Source organism: Astyanax mexicanus, chromosome 19 (genome assembly GCF_023375975.1).
Source record: "Astyanax mexicanus isolate ESR-SI-001 chromosome 19, AstMex3_surface, whole genome shotgun sequence".
Classification (NCBI taxonomy): domain Eukaryota; kingdom Metazoa; phylum Chordata; class Actinopteri; order Characiformes; family Acestrorhamphidae; genus Astyanax; species Astyanax mexicanus.
Genome location: NC_064426.1, coordinates 30,704,660 through 30,722,887, shown reverse-complemented (window position 1 = coordinate 30,722,887; position 18,228 = coordinate 30,704,660). Strand labels below are relative to the sequence as shown.

The following is an 18,228-nucleotide window of genomic DNA, read 5'->3' as shown; positions in this document are numbered from 1 at the left end:
AGCACGTTCTTTTGGTGAAGTTAAACTAACCTAGAGTACTGTGCCTGAAGTTGTTGCTGCTGCTGGTATAAAAACACAATAGCAGCACTACTATGGAGACTAAATTAATCTGTTCATTAATTTTATCCTTATCCTGGAAAGGCTTCCCGCCGAATGAACCACCCGCTGAATTGTCAAAACGCCAACGTCAGATGCATGTCCTTCTAAAACCAATCAGCGTCAAGTTAATGAAAACGCATCGATGCGTAAGTGATGATGAAAGGATGTAGGAGTATCACACAAAGGTCTTTGGTGCGCTCCCTAAACTGCAGTGTGAAAATAAAAATAAGCAGACCAAATATATACAATGTAGCAACACATGAACCTTGGTTCGGACTACGGTCCGGACTTTAGGTGTGAAAGCACCCTTAATTTACTTGATTGAAACCTTTATGGGGTTGGTTGTAGCCCGTTAGCCAAAAGTTTGATACCCTTGATCTAGATTGTATTATGTCAAGGTTTTAGGCACATGCATTCACATATGGTAGTCAAACATACATTTGGATAATCAGACTAAAATCTGATTAGGGCTCAAAATAAGATATTTTCACGATACACAATATTTATAATTATACTTAGAAGTTTTCTCACACTGTATATAGTATTCTTTTATCAGTATCCTGGCAGTGTTTTGATGACGAATATTAATAGCATCCATCCATTCATCCGTGCACAAAAGCAAGGGCAATAAGAACCTCCTTCTCTTTTGTAACGGGCACAGACAAATGAAGCTCAGAGCAGACAGTGGCAACAGTGAGCTCGGGGAATTGCCATGGCAACTGCTTGCTAATATTCTGCAGAATGGCCTTCAAGTTGCACTGGAGGGTTTGTTAGCAGACTTGGTGTCGTTACGGGATTTTGGGCGTGAGAGTCTCTCTCCCCAGCTGTCTCTCTCTCTCTCCAACTCTCTCTCTCTCTCTCACCTTGCCATGGTAGGCGCTGCTGTTCTTGGCTACGGCGCACTGGCGGTCCACAAGGAAGCAGTATCTCCTGCGCTCCTCCGACAGTGCCGTCTTGTAGCCCTCGGCGATGAAGGTGTCCAGCTCGCTCTGCTTACCGGTGATGGTCTCCACAAACTGACAAAGGGAAGAGAAAAAGAAAAAAAAAAGTCAAGAAAAAAAGTAAGAACAGGCTCAAAGATAGGAACACTGTGTGACCATCAGTCTGGCTCATTCCACTCTGGTGGTGCTGTATATCACCAGTTGAATTTACACAACAATTTTCCATACATAAAAAATGCATCAGATAAAATGTGGACTTGCATATTTTAAACAGAGAAAGGGTGAAAATCTAGGTGGACTGTGAGACACATTGGTGTGGATATAGGTGGGCTGTAAAATATATAGGTGTGGCCACAGGTGGACTATGTTACTGAGACTGGGTTGTCAATCAATAAACCTTTATTTCGACTCGGTTGTACATTGAGGGCAACCCTCATTTTCAATCTAGCCGAGCATTTACAAAGACAGGGATTGACATAAGAAAATAATAGCTAAATTTAAATATTTAAAAATAACAGTAAATGATTATAATAAAGTATGGTTTATTAAAAAAAAAAGATCAAAAGAAAATAAGACTAATACAACAAAAATGAGTTCAAATAAGCTAAAACTAACTTTTACATAATACAATAAAAATACAAATTAATACATAACCTAAAAACAATAAATAAATAAAAGCAATAGTAATAAAAAATAAATAATAATAATAAAAGAAAATCAAAATCATTATGGTTCATTGCATTATGTGGTTGCAGTTGGACTGTAAGAAATATGGGTGTGGTTACAGGTGGACTCTGGAACTGGAATATGGATATGGGTATGAAGCTATGAAGCTGAGGATGTGGCTATTTATGATACATGGGTGTGGCTACAGGTGTACTGTGAGATATATGGGTGTGGCTACATGTGGACTGAGAAATATGGGTGTGGATAAATGTGCACTGTGAGAAATGGGTGTGGCTACAGGTAGACTATGGGATATGTGGGCGCGGCTACAGGTAGACTATGAGATATATGGGCGTGGCTACAGGTGCGTTGTGAGACTGAAAGGAAAAAAACTGAAACAGGACCACAAAACAAGGCAAATGCATAAAAAACAGCAATAGCGCACGGGCTAGAAGGAAAAAATGCTGCATCAGCATCAAATGAAATTTCTGAATTAAGCAACCAGCAGCTACTGTCCCTAATGACTTAGAAAAACACCAAACACAAGCCCAAGTTACAGACACCAGTTAATTGCATTATGTCGGACGAACCATAAACAGCAAGATGGGGATTGATTTTGATGTTATTTTAAAATTATGAGCTGTGGCACAATAGAACTGAGCCTCACTAACCAATCAGATCCTCACAGCGCTGTTTCAACATCTAGTAGACGGCCCTTCCTGGACATTAAACACATTTACTCTTTAACTCTATAAAACTAATTTTTGTAATTCACTAAACTAGGCATGGACAATTCTGGCCAGACACCATCACTCACGTTCATTACCACCCACTGCGGTGCTGTCTACTGTGAGTGGTAATATTAGCCATCTATGACACATTAAATGCCAGCTTATGTTAAATGCCAGCTCATAAATGTATCAATTCCACCAGCACTGAGCTGTGGAGCAGTGGAACTGTGTTCTTTGAGATGAACGATGGTGCACCATCCAAAATTGTATTTATCTTTTTTTTTTGGCATGACTTCAGAGAGCTGGGATGAGGTATTCACTAGGCACCTGAAGATGAATCCCTAGTATCTGGTCTTCTTATGATTCTAGATCTGGATCAAAAAGAGAGAGAATAAATGTTTACACAAGCTCAGCTTCATTTCTGATTAATATTTCAAGCCAGCTCCACCCTGTTTAGAAAAAAAAATGCATGAAGGCTCTCTCCCTTCTTCTCCCTCTTTCTTTTTTTACTTCCCCCGCAGTAGGAGCTTTCACCTGACGGAAATGTCAGCACCATTACAGAACTCATTACCACAACACATCCAGGTGCTTCAGCACTCCAATGCAATTTCCCCACAATGGGGCGAGGGGACTCCCCGCCGGCTGCCTGCATTATCATCCGCTTCAATCATATCGGCTCGCTTGCCCTGGGAGAGGCAGACGCACTGTAATGAGGAAAGCACTCCACACACACACACTCCTCACACACACACACACGTGTGCGAACACCGCACAGGATCACAGTGGGCTCAGCCAGAAAGCAGGAAGATAATGACTCTGCCAGGGCGAGCGAGGCTACCATGAAGCGGACAAACCAACACGCTGACTTTCAGAATCTCCTCTGGTCACTCAGGCAGGGGGCTAATTACAGCACGGTGCGCTGCGCAGGCCCTTGATTTCCCACGTTTACGTTATCACTTAACAAAGGGCAGTTTAAAAGACCCGCTAAGCCAACCGGGAGCCGTTTCACCTGCAGGGGATGGAGGTTAGCTGATGGAGGTTAAGATAATCAACGCGTCATTATGTGTTCATTAGCAGAGACCGCCCTACAGAGAAAACACCAGCCAGCCAGCACCGCTGTTGTAGCAGTTAGCAACTAGGCTAACATTTAGAAATTTCTAACAGTTTACAGCAAGTGCATTTTTATGCACTTTATGATTCAATTATTTTAGAACACTGAGGTTTGACAGAAATCTGATCAATGCATTTATAATTTATATATATAATTTTGATATACTTTTGTTTAATAGGAGTCACGCAATAATCTGACTTTTGCTTTGCAAGCAGCCATATTTGTCGCACTATAAATCCTTTAATTTTCCCAAAAATTAGTCATATAATTCAGCTTTCTCCAGCACTAAGGCTGGAGCAGTATTAGCGCTAGCCACTAACCACGCTAAGCACTAGCTTTTTCGTTGTTCAGATGTGAGTATGTCGGACTTTTTTATTTTTTTAAGGAAAACATGGCAACACCACTGTTCCTTACTAGTGTAGTACAGAGTTAGAACAGAGTTATAGGGGGAAGGTATGAAATCCTGCCCCTAATAAATAAAATTGGGACAACCCTTCAAACCCCCAATACAGATATATATATATAGTTAGGAGTGGTGTACTAAAGTTTAGCAACCAAGTCGCTGGTTAACTATTTAATTCTAGGGCTTTATTATATGTCTTCAGAAATGAAGAAAGTGGTGCAGAAATGCAGTATTATGGTCCATTCCATAATTAATCGGAAGCTGAAAATGGGATAAAATGGGTGAATTTACAATGTAAAACAAATCTTGAAAAGAAACAAATCACATTGAATGACAAGAGGAGTGTCTAAACCTTTGACTGGTACTGTAGATTTATAGAGAAATTAGGATCTGTGATAAGTAAGCATGATGTAGCAGTGTTAAGGGGGTGGAATGGTGATCATACAATAAGAAACAATGACTGAGCAAGTGTCCCAATACTTTTGTCCATATTGTCTATATCTTAAACATAGGCTAATATAGGGATGTGTGTGCAATTCACTTGTCGACCACAGGTGGGCAGCAGTTTTTCATGAGAATACAAGAAAATATATTATTAAAAATAGCTCCTTTCTCTTGTAATAATGTTTTTTAAATGTGTTGTAAACAAATGCTCCCACCTCCCAAATCATCATCCCACACTTCTCTCACCATCGGTAGATTAAAGGCTAGAGACTTCGATGATGAAGCTCAGCCCACTCAAGACCGTTCATCTGAATCACCTGGTGTGGTGGGGTCATGCCATCATCCTCTACAGTCAGAAGTTTAAGATTTGTTGTAAGATACAGGTGAATCTCAGCAGAGCCGAGGGAGCAGAGCCATAGAGCTGTCAAGGCTAAACACTATGAAAAACTATGGATTTTTTTTCTTGTCATTCTTTGCTTTACTGCAGAAATGCCGAATACAGCATGAGTCATAACACACACTGAGACACACAAAAAAAACCCAAATAAATAAAAGGTACAACAAAAATATATTTTCTTGCATTTATTTTAAAAAGCTAAAAAGAACGCAAACTCAAATAAACTACTGTACTTTCCGCACTATAAGACGCATTTAAAACACTTCAATTTTCCCAAAAATGGTCAGTGCGCATTTTAATCCAGTGTATCTTATGTATGCATTCTTCCAGTCAGGTTGTAAGGAGCAGTAAAGCCACTCTGCTGAAATGCAGCATTTTACAGTATTAGCATTAGCCACTAACTGTGCTAAGTGCTAGCTCTTTTGCCGCTCAGAGGTGAACATATCTGACTGTAGCCTGTGTTTAGCGCGTTAAACCAGCTACATGGCACAAACCGCTAGCTAATAGTAAGCCCTGGCTTGCTGGAACACTCAGAGATCTTCTGTGTAGGGCTGCCGGGCGGCATTAGCAAATAACTGCTGCTAGCACTAGCGGTTAGCTGCTAATCCTACTGCTGCTGCACCCAGCCTTTGTGGAAATCGTGATCGGCGACACGATTAGCTAAACCTAAGGCGAGACCTGCTGAATTAGAAGGGAAACATGGCGACACCCCTGTTCCTTACTAATGCCGCATAATATGCTTTATAATCTGGTGCGCCCTATGTATGACCACAAAATAAGACATTTATTGATAGTTTGCCTTATAGTGCAAAAAAACATTATAAATTATAAAAAAAACTAAAAGACAACAAAAAAAAGAGAAAATCACACAAATGGGAAAAAGAAATAGAACAAAAGCAGCAAACAAATGAAGGCAACAAACACCAGAAGGTACGAAACAAATAAATAACAACATTAGAGAAAGAATGAAAGGAGGAAAGTAAAAACAGAAAGTATCTAAAATACTGCATGTGTGTGTGTGTGTAGGTGAGGTGAGGTGTATCAGGGGTCAGTGGTGCGGTGGGCAGGGGGTGGGGGTTCAGTCAGGCGTGATGCGTGTGACACGCTGCAGTGTGAATGATGGATGGGAAGTGAAGGAGGTTTCATTTGCAGAGATGGCAGCTGTCAGACACGCTTCAGGCAGGACACACACACACACACACACACACTGCCATGTGCAGAAGTGCAGGAGTGTGCAGACCAGGAAACTCTAAACTAACCCAAAACACTCCCCAACACACACACACACACAAACCTGCAAACACAACTAGGCCTCTCACGATAACTGTGCTTGTTGCTGCTGCACTTTTAAACTTTTTAACTTTTTTTCCAATGGGATGTATACAGATATTTCTAATCTAAGTAAATAAAACTGTAATTCTTAAAAAAATTTATATAATAAATCTATTAAAGTGAAACGAGCGTTGGATGTTAATCTACACAGATTACTCTCCTAAAAGAACTGTTTATTTGGGTGAATAAAGTGCTTCTGTTTATTTAGAGTAAGCTTAGATTTCCAAATTTGCACTAAGGCTGGGTGCAGCAGCTTTAACATTAGCAGCTAACTGCTAGCACTAGCCGCGGTTAGCGCTAATAAATGCCGCTTGACAGCACTACACTGAGGAACCCTGAGTGTTCCGGAAAGCCAGGGTGATATTAGCAAGCAGTTTGCGCCACATAACTTGTTTTAACATTGTAAACACGGTCCTTACAACCTGACTGGTAGAATTCATACATAAGCCTCACCGGATTATAAGGTGCACTGTAAATTTTTCAGAAAATGAAGCCTTATAGTGTGAAAAAAAAATAGCTGTTACGATAATCTGGGTAATAAATCAAGCTTAACTGCACCTGAACAGCCATTTATCTGAAACACGAGGAGTTCTGTATATATATATATATATATATATATATATATATATATATAGATATATATATATAAAATATTTGGGTTGCATCAAGGTCACACAAGGTCACAAAAAATTCACTCCATTGTTGGTTTGAGACTGAGTCAATATCACCTTCTCTCACAGATGTCGATACGGTTGTTTTGGTCTGTACCCAAGTGTGATTACTTTATTCAAACATGCCAATATTAACCATACCCATAGAACAAATAAACCATAATCTGTACTAACAAGCCTATGCAAACACCCTGAGTTACATCAGGGCCTCCACAGAGCTGCTGGACCAGTCTCTTACTCATGACTTCTGGCACTCTGTGACACGATCAATAGGAAATCCCACACAGGCCTATTGTTTCAATTACATTAGCACCATAAAGCAGCCCTGAACGCTTTTGACGTCAGACGCCTCGGCTAAAGATTTCCTGCTGCCTCTGTTAAGTGGAAACTCTTTCCACATTTTATGAGTCCATTACCACTCGCCAGTTCAATAGATCACATACAACAAGTGATAAAATGAACACACCAATTATTCTGGGTCACACAAAACCATTATAAATGCAAAGTTATTCCACAAAATGTTTTGAGACACATTAAGCATAAAAACACGTTTGAAGAAGAAGAAAAAAAAGGTTTCCAATGATTTCATGTATTATTGAAGGTGTTCATATGAAAGTGTTTTAGAAAAGACAATTTCTTAAAATTAACACAATACTTTTAATACTTTCTCATGAATTAGCACATTCATCATTTTCACGTTTTTTTGCATCATTATTTTTTTTGTGTGTGTCTTTTTAATAGAAGATACATTTATCAAAATAAAATAATATTTGTTTAAACTTGTGTGCTTTGGGTCTAATCCACAGACTTACAGTTTCAGCCCACCACACTTACTCCTCTGTTCTATCAATGACTAACATTACAAAGATAAGCTCACTGGAGCATCTTAAGCAGCCAGGATGTTAACAGTAGGGCTGCACAATATCATCATCCTCATCATCATCATCGTCAACGTCTTTTACTGTGATGTGACTACTGTACATGTGCCCATTGTGATGACAATGCTGGACTTGAAACAAAGCAGCTAATTGAAAAGCTAGTGATGCCCCAACACCAGGAGGGTGAAGACTAGAATATGCCTCCTCCGATACATATGAAGTCAGCAATGCTGCTGACTCGGAGAAAAGTGTAGCGACTCAGTTCAGATACATCAGCTCACAGACACCCTGTGCTGAGCGACATCATCCTTTGGAGTGATGTGGGGAGAGAGCACCATCCATCCACCCAGAGAGAGCAAGGCCAAACCTAATTGCATAATTTTAAACCTGTATAATACCTAATTGCATAATTTTAAACCTGTATAATACCTAATTGCATAATTGTTTCCATTATAGTTTTAAAAGTCTTTAATATAAATCTACAATGAAGTAAAGAACGAGAATGTGCATTCAAACTTTTGTCTGGTACTGTGATTTATCTTTTAATAAAAATATTATCAATATTACACATTACTGGTAGACAAAAAAAATAAATATAAGAAAAATGCAGATTGCAGAAGGCAGTCCCTTTAAGGGAAGCCCCTCATTCACTAACATGCATGATCTGTTCAGTCTGATACATTACCCATCTCATTAGAGGCCACCGAGGAATTGAGGCAGAGTGTGTGTGTATGCGTGCATGCAATGTGTGCAGTGTGTATGCATGGGAAGGGGCTCCCCGCTGAGTGTACCCGTGCATGATTGCTATGGCTCATCCCTGCTGAGGCTTTATTCACCCACTCCTCCACCATCAGCACTCCACTCTATAATCCAGCATGTTCCTCCACAGAGCAAAGCCTCTGTGCCTACTTCTACTCCTGCTCCTGAGCCTGCATACCCCAACAGGTGGTCACGTCACAACCATGAATACTAGTAAATCTGATCATTTAATCTGATTTTAACTAGGCAATAATTAGGCCAGTGATGCCAGCTTTCAAATAGCTTTTATGTTGGCCTATGTCCTGAAGACTGGGTGTCCAAATCCTGGGCTTTGCTACTTTGCCATCAGCAGCTGGAGCCATAGGCCCCGGTTTACACCTGGCCAAGCGCAAAGTACAGATGTGAACGGGATCCAACGTGTGTCTTAAAGACTTACTGTAGTCTGATCACTCAAAACACATTCAGAGGTGGTCAGAGACATATATGACCAGATTATGGCAAATTATGTCTGAATGCATCCCTGAGCAAAAGAAGCAAAGCTTCTGTGTTATCCCCACTGCTGCCCCTGCTGGAACGTACATGATAAATGTGAGACCATACAGTACCGTCCATGACCAACAGGGTTAGCTAAACACATTACAATAATAAGCTAAAAGATAAAGATAAACCCCTTACCCCCTAATATGTGTTCCTATAACCCCTAACCCCCACCTCCTCCGTTGGAAATAAGGTGATGTGAGAGAAGACTCATTAAAAAAAAAAAAGGTGGGAAAGTTCTAATTTAATAATAATTTTAGTTCTATTTGTAACAGTTTTCATTTTAATATTTTTTTTCTTCTATTCATTTCTTACCTTTTTAATTTTACAGATTGTTTTTATGTTTTTACCATATTTTTCACACTAATAATCCAGTGCATCTTATATATGAATTTTACCAGTCAGGTTGTAAGGAGCAGCCACTCCACTGTAGTATTATACAGCATTATAAAGAAGTTTCTCCAGCACTAAGGCTGGAGCAGTATCAGCATTAGCAGCTAACCACAGCACTAGCTCTTTCACCGTTCAGGGTTTGAGTATATCAGACAGTAGTCTGTGTGTTTACCTTTTTAAAACAAGCTAATAGGGACAAACCGATAGCTGATAGCGCCCTGTATTACAGGAACACTCAGGGTTAATCAGTGTGTCGCTTTACTAGCGCTAACTGCACTGTTGAAAATACTGGAAATCTAAGCTTACGGTAAATAAATGCAAGTGCTTTATTCACCTAAATAAACAGTTTTCAGGAGAGAAATCTTTGTGTAGATTACTGTGCAACACCCTTGTTCCTTACTATTGTCACTTAAAATGATTTATTTAAAATCGTAATTTAGGCAAAATAAACTCTTCATTTTTGTGTATACATAATCCAGATCACAAGGACGATCGCTGTCGCCTTTAATCAGCCTGTATGATTCTCACAGGCCCCTCCTCCACATGGGTATTTAAGTGTGATGTGACATCTGCCACCAGCTCAGCCCCACCCCTCCCCCCGTTACTACGACACCTCAGAGCACTTTGCTGGAGTAAATAATCAGCTAATGAGGGTCTTCAGAGGAGCCATCATCGACTAATGATTTCCTCAGCACAGGGAGGATGTACAGAGGAAGCAGAGAGCGGCAGGCAGAGAGGAGGAGGAGGGAAAAGAAGAGATGAGGACGTGTGTGAGAAAGAGAGAGATAGAGAGAGAGAGAGACACTATGTGCATTGCTGGAACGAGCTAGCACTTAAACACACTGATTTGAAAGGCGTGGGCACTAAAAAGCTGGAACGCACAGTCATTTCAACACCTCCATCACTCCACAACTCAGCTGCATGTGTGTCTGTTACTCCAGCTTTAGAGATGAGTGCAGCTGGGTGGGCTTGGGGATTGGGGGGGCTGAGGTACAGCAGAGGCCTGTGGCTAGGCGAGGCTATTTACATGAAACTGTCAGCGAGGGAAAATGAAACAGAAGATTGCTTTGCCCTCTCCATATCTGTATCTGAAGGCGAGGAAAGTCGGAAAAATGGGCAGAAAACACTTCTGGGAGAGGCTGCTGTCCACTTTTGTGTATCTACGAAGCGCTGCAGTGATGACGGCACGGATTCATTTGACGAGCAGATGGACGGAGCATCGCTGTGGCTTAGACACAACCTGATCATAAAACTAAAAAGCAAATAGAAATGGGCAATTTGACAGTGAAGAAGATAACTTTTTTTTTTTACTCAGATTTTAGGTCATTTAAAAGAGTGTTTATAGTGTACTATACTTTAGGGACGAGTGTTGGTCCTAAATTATATCACAATATTACTAAAAAATTGGTGAATTAAAAAAATATATTTTTTGAAATATACTAGTTTTTTTATTGTGAAACTTCTAATTATTTTAGCTCTACGTGTAACTGTTTTAGTTTAATTGTTTTTTTCATTCATTTACCTTTTTTATTTTTCTTGTAATTTATTAAGATATTTCTTAATAATTTCTTAGTATTTATTGTTTTCCACAATTTTATTATTTCATACTTTTTATTGGTGTTTAATACTTTTAAATCTTTTTTTTTGTTTGTCTCTTGCCTACATTGCAAATGAGGGCCCCTCTCAATATAAACCCTATTTTTGCGATATATACTATATTCTTGGCAATATGACAAAATAGAATTTTTAAAAAACATTTTAAGAATATAGTATTTTTTATTATTATTGCGTACGATACAACATGGCACACCCCTACTATATTAGATAGTGTTACATCATAAATTGCATCCATTATAAAATGTTTTGCGCTCTTCCTACCTCTATCTACAGAAAACAAGGAGAGACAGAAAAATAAGTCAAATCCATTAAAGCTCTACAGTGCTGATGACACACTTTCAGTCTCATTGGCAGCTGGAGGCGGAGCCTTTCTGTGTCTTATATACATATAGCTGGAGCTCTTCTAAAAATTGCACACTATGTATCTGTAAGCGCATTTGAAAACACTGATATGTACTGATATGCACTGTATTTAAGAGCTTACATGCTTACAAGACTGGTGGAAGACCAGTTCTGACTGCTAACTGACAGTTTTCCTAAAATTTCATGGAAAAAATAAATATAATAAATCTCAATATATTTCCTTGCTTACAGTACCTCAATATACAGTATCACAAAATACTAAATAGTAGCCTCTGTATTATGACAGGAATAATAAAATGTTTTCTGACTTCAGATATAGATATGAAGATGGTAAAAAGCAGAGTTTAAGCTTGAAGCAGTCCATTCATTTTCATGGCAGCAGGGGGCGGAGCCTCACTGTGGCTAATATACAGCTGGAGCTCTGCTAATTGTTGCCAGCTAACTGCAGGGCAGCTGAAACCACACTGAGAGCACAGAGTTAAACCTTGGCAAAGGCAGGGAGAGAAGTGGATTCATCTAGAGACACCTCTAGATCTGATTTTCTAATATGGCTGTACTATTAAATGAGCAAATACCAGGATTTATGGATTTTTATGGTGTCAGTTTCCAAGAATTCCAAAAACAACTAATATTTTTGGTGGGATGGGATGAGATAGGATGTGATGTGCTGTGATGTGCTGGGATTGATGATCAATAAAAACTTTATAAAAAAAATAATAATAATAATAAAAAATAAGATAAAATTATATATGATGCCAAGTATCGATACAATATGATCAAAACTCTACAATACATACAGCTCTGGAAAGGAAAAAAAAGAGACCACTTTGATTTTACCAAATTGAAAACCTCTGGAATATAATCAGGAGGAAGATGAATGATCACAAGCCATCAAACCAAGCTGAACTGCTTGCATTTGTTGCACCAGGAGTGGCATGAAGTTATGCAAAAGCAGTGTGTAAGACTGGTGGAGGAGAACATGCCAAGATGCATGAAAACTGTGATTAAAAACCAGGGTTTTTCTACCAAATATTGATTTATGAACTCTTAAAACTTTATGAATATGAACTTGTTTTCTTTGCATTATTTGAGGCCTGAAAGCTCTGCATCTTTTTTTTGTTATTTCAGCCATTTTTCATTTTCTGCAAATAAATGCTCTAAAATGACAATATTTTTATTTGGAATTTGGGAGAAATTGTTGTCTGTAGTTTATAGAATAAAACAACAATGTTCATTTTACTCATAATACTATATAATATAACTATAAAAGCAAAATCAAAGAAACTGATTCATAAAATTGAAGTGGTCTCTTATTTTTTTCTTCAGAGCAGCAGATATTTTGTCCCACCCCTATTCCTGTTAGTTTATTTCTTCTGGGTGCAGCTATTCTTTTGAAAATAAGTGTATTTTAGAGCTTTAAGAAGCCGTTTTAGCCCTGAACACATGAGCACACAGACACCAGCACCCATGGTCGCCAAGCTGTGCTGGCTTTTGTGTTGTATGGCTGGAGTTGTGGTGTATTACACTGGGGTAATGGGGTCAGAAGCGGTAGTGTTTTCACACCCGCTAAAGCGCGAAAACCTCCTCAGGGCCGCAGGGGCCGAACAGAGCGTGTGTACAGCACAGCCTATTGATTTCCTCTAGGACTCCACCACCCCGCCGTCGCACACCGCTCTGCTCGCAGCAGGCACGTGCTCGCGCGCGCACACACACACCAGACACACACACATAGACATATACACACACACACACAGCAATTAAACACTAAGTTAAGGCCTGCTCCACACGGCCACAGCAAAAAAGGAGAAAAAACCTGTTAAAATGGATACTTGCAGTGAGTGTGTGAATGCGAGTGTGTGAATGTAAGAGTGTGTGTGTGTGTGTGTGTGTGTGTGTGTGTGTGTGTGTGTGTGTGTAAAATCTCCAGCAGATCTGTTGATGACTATTTTGTACACACTCCTACACTCTCTGCCTACCCGCTCTGAACACAGCGCAGTGCACCCAGCGTTACTTAAGTTCATACTACATTAACATAAAATATAACCTTATCAGGATGTAGGCGGACTGTGGAAGCAGACCTTCCAGAACTTTCCCTGCTTTAGCTCGTTCCTAAAAGCATTCCACATACTCCAACCTGGCATACATCAGCATGGCAGCACAGTTCAGTCTGAAGAAAATTAAATGAACTTGAATGTACAATATCAGTAAATATCATTATAGGTAGCGATCAGACTGATCCAATCTTATATAGGATATCATACGGACAAAACCAATCTAGATCCTAATCCAGATTCCAGTCCGAAGTTTGCGCTAGATCATAAACTCGCCATAACAAGACACCTTACTGATCCAAAACCCAGTCCACATCTTACCATAAACGCACAGCAGTTTATGGTAAGTATATACATACAATCCGGCTTAGCACCCGAACATCCCTTTCAGGCAGCTTCCTCTTGCGTCCACAGTTAATCCTGTTGGATGTGGTTGGTCCTTCTTGGTGGTATGCTGACATTACCCTGGATACATCACAAAGACTTGCTGTCTTGGTCACAGATGCACCAGCAAGACGTGCACCAACAATTTGTCCTCTTTCAAACTCTGTTATGCCTCCCATAATGTTGTGTGCATTGCAATATTTTGAGCAAAACTGTGCTCTTACCCTGCTTAAATTGAACCTTCACACTCTGCTCTTACTGGTGCAATGTGTGATTAATGAAGATTGGCCACCAGGCTGTTTCAATTTAGACATGAAACCTCCCACACTAAAATGACAGGTGTTTTAGTTTCATAGTTTCATTGTCAAACCCCTGTGTCTTGCTGCTGCTTTGGATAAAAAGATGTATCGGCTGTGCAACGAAATCAGAGGCACTGGCCTCCTGGACAGTGATTGGTTGGCTAGAAACCAATAAGTAGAAGTCCAATAAGTACCCTCTGCATTGGAAAGGCGCAAATTGTTTGCATGTCAGAAACATACTGTATAAAATATATGTATATACTACAAAAACATAACGAGTGATATCAAATCAGCAAACCTTTCTGCAGACAAATGCATACATTTTACAACAAGTCGATAATGTAATTTTTGCAACAGGCAGGTCTACAGATGCATCAAAAAAAAAAACTCATATTATATAGACGTATTACACACAGAGTGATTTATTTTATGCGTTTATTTATTTTATTGTTGATGATTATGGCTTACAACCAATGATAACTCAAATCAGTATCTCAGAAAATTATAATATTATGTAAGACCAATTTGCACTTTTGGCACTTTTTTTTGGTACTTTTGGCATTTTCCTGCTGGAAAATGAAACCCGAATCTCTATATATTCTCTCTGTATCTGTCTTATATTATATTGACATTTTCTTAGAGACTGATTTTTAGGTCATAATCATACACTTTAAAGGAAATAAACATTTTAAATAAATTACTCCGTGTGTAATACATCTATATAATATATGAGTTTCACATTATGAACTGAATTACTGAAATAAAGTCACTTTTCAATGATATTAAATTTTTTTTAGATGTACCCGTATAACTTATATAAATGAACTCAAACAGAATAAAAATAGCGTTTTGAAACAAATAGCATTCATTCACATTAATTACCTCAATAAGTAATATTATTGAGGTCATGTTCATATATTGTATGATAATTTGATAGTGTAATAATTGTGACAGCCCTCTACTAGCACCTATCCATTAATTAACCTTCTTTGTGAATTGCATTTATAGAACTTTTTTTTATGTCACTTATTTTTCTGCATCAAAATTTGACTTGGCAGCAAAAGTAACAATGGAAGAATTCTGAACTTCTAATTTCTGATTCATTTTAAAGTCAGTATATGCTAATGCTGCAGCCTACACTTGAATCAGGAAGAAGAGGCGGGGCGGGGACGAGATGAGAAGGACAGCGGGCAGCTGAAGCCTCACCTGCAGCTCTTTGTCGTTGTACTTGGATGGGTTCTTGCTGCCCTGGCTCTTCCTACGCAGCTTCTTCAGCTCACCCTGACACTTCTCCAGGCTCTCGCCTTTGCTCTTGTGCTCCATCTGGTACTTCTTCAGAGCCGCCTTCAGGAGACAACACACACACACACACACACACACATAGACACAGTGTTAGTAATGGGGTCAGGAGCACAGTGTTCAAAGTTGCTGGGTGGCTCAAAGAAAGTTGGAGTGCTATTAATGCAAAGTTAACACAGAGATGAAACAAGCTGAACTGATTTCAATAAGAAAAATATCCACAAGACAAATGCTAAATGTGATTGGCTGAAAGGCTGTTCATAAGTACCAGTATCTGCCAATAATGGCACTGTGACCAAACCACTGTAAGTACACATCACTCCACCTTATTTGTATATATCTATCAACAACTACTAGCTGACAACCAGCAACATTAAAAGCAAATAAGCTGCCATTTCAAAAGTCATGGGATAAAAACTAGTATTGCATACAGTGTTTCATGACTTTTGTCCTATGACCTGTGGGATATGAATATAGGGACTCATGCATTGAATGCGGATTGTGTGATTTCTCTCAGAGGTGCTTGTTTGATCTTATAGATCTTATCTAACCACCAGTCACAATCATTACCACACACACTGCACTGCACGGTTAGCTTACTGAGTTAAGTAAAGCTAAGCTAAGTAAACAGAACTGTAATAAAAGAGATGTCTTTTAAAGTCAAGAGTAAAGGGCTTCCCTTTTTTCTTTTTTTACAGTAAGCTTAGATTCTTAAAGATTTAGCATTAGCATTAGCAGCTAATGCCCCCCAACAGCGCTACACTGAGGAACCCTAAGTGTTCCAGTAAGCCAGGGCGATATTAGCTAGTGTTTTGTCCCACATAGCTTGTTTTATTGCGATAAACGTGCTGGCTACAGTCTGATATAGTCCCCTCTGAATGTCGAAAGAGCTAGTGCATAGCAGCTAATACTAATGCTGCTCCAGCAGTGCTAGCCAGGGTTAGGAGCAGGCTACAGGCAGATAATACTCACCTCTGAATGGGGAAATAGCAGTTAGCGGCTAATGCTAATACTGCTCCAGCCCCAGTGCTGAAGAGCTAAACTGAAACTCCTTTACAATGCTGAACTTTAGCGTTATAAAGGAGTGGCTTTACAGCTCTTTACAACTTGAATAGGGGAATTGATACATTAGGTGCACTTGATTATAAGGCTAGGTTACAGAGATTAGTAAGAAATACCGTATTTTTCGCACTATATGGCACACTTAAAATCCTTTAATTTTCCCAAAAATCATGATTTTTGGGAAAATTAAAGGATTTTAAGTGTGCCATAAAATACGGTATTTCTTACTAATCTCTGTAACCTAGCCTTATAATCAAGTGCGCCTAATGTATCAATTCCACTATTCAAGTTGTAAAGAACCACTGTAGTCACTTTATCAGTCAAAAGTTTGGACACACTTTCTCACTCAATGTTTTTTTTTTTTTATTTAATTGATTTTCTACATTGTAGATTAATATTAAAGACATGATATAAAAGACCCGATCTAAACCTGATGAACTGAGATGGTGATTTGAGGTGATTTAATTGGGATGAGCTGGAGCTTCACAGCATGAAGGAAAAGCAACCCCCTCAGGACAGGCGGTGTTTCTCATTGGCTATCGCTGCTTTTTCTGCTCTGCTCTCTCCACTGAATCATAAAAAAGGGAATGTAAATAATTCATGATGCACTAAAGCAAAAAAGGTTACAGCAGTTGATGCAACTCTCCAGGAATTTTTTCAACACCAATGAGCAGGTCCAAAATATAGATCATATAGATCAGATTTACAGGTTTAGTGAATATTACCATATTTTTCGGTCTATAAGGCGCACCGGATTACTAAGTGACACTAGTAAGGATGCCTACATCGAAGTGAGCAAGGGTGTCACCATGTTCCCTTCTTACGGAGAAGCTGGCAAAAGCGCCAAAGTAAACAAAATTTTCATTAAAAAAAATAAAAAAATAAATCTTTCATGTCAAATGAGCGCTGGATGTTAATCTACACAGATTTCTTTCCTTAAACTATTTATTTGGGTGAGTAAAGCGCTTCCGTTTATTTACAGTAAGCTTAGATTTCCAATATTTTTTCAGTGAAGTTTTTCCAGCAATAAGGCTGGGTGCAGCAGAATTAGCATTAGCCAGTAACCGCAGCACTAGTGGAACATAAATGCTGCCCAATATAGTGCTAGACAGAGGAACCCTGAGTGTTCCGGTAACCCAGAGCGCTGTCAGCTGGTGGTTTATCACACGTAGCTTGTTTTAACACAGTAAACATGCGGACTACAGTCCAACATACTTGCCTTTGAACGTTGAAAGAGCTAGCGCTGCGGTTAGCGGCGGCTAGTGGCTTAGTGGCTTTAATATCTTACTGGTAGAATTCATACATAAAGCGTATTAGATTATAAGGCACACTGTAGATTTTTGAGGAAAAAAAAAGATTTTAAGTGTGCCTTATAGTCCTAAAAATACAATACTGATATTAAAATATTTAGGAAATACTGGCACTAACCTAGTCAAGATAGCTCAAGATTTCTCAAAGTTCTCATAATTTATCATAGATCACTCTCTCGTTCTTTCTCCTCTAATCACTCTTTATTTCTCTCTCTCTCTCTCTCACACTCTTTTTCCAAGCTTTTCCAAGCCAACTTAAAGTTTGCTGTTGAACTTTCCTTTTCTTGTTGTATTTTGCTTCCTCATATAGTGGTATAAAATTTCAGTTAAATATATCATATAGCAGATGATATATGACAGTGATATTTGAGAAGCGAAATGAAGTTTATAGGATTTACAGAAAGTGTGAAAATTCTTTAAATAAGGTATTATGTAAAACAAATTACATAAATATTAAGTAGATCCGCCTTTTGCAGAAATA

At 39.0% G+C, this 18,228-nt stretch overlaps 1 protein-coding gene across 9 annotated transcripts in view; it reads right to left on the bottom strand.

Annotated features, from left to right (window-relative positions):
* The window catches only part of baiap2a (BAR/IMD domain containing adaptor protein 2a), a 136,040-nt gene that overhangs the window by 26,286 nt on the left and 91,526 nt on the right, over positions 1–18,228 (bottom strand). For all 9 annotated transcript variants that reach the window (XM_022673445.2, XM_022673464.2, XM_022673451.2 and 6 more), the window contains exons 6-7: positions 15,283–15,420; positions 963–1,115 (exon numbers count right to left, since the gene is read on the bottom strand). In XM_022673445.2, coding sequence (XP_022529166.1) covers positions 963–1,115; positions 15,283–15,420 — 291 coding nt within the window. The remainder of the gene's footprint in view (positions 1–962; positions 1,116–15,282; positions 15,421–18,228) is intronic.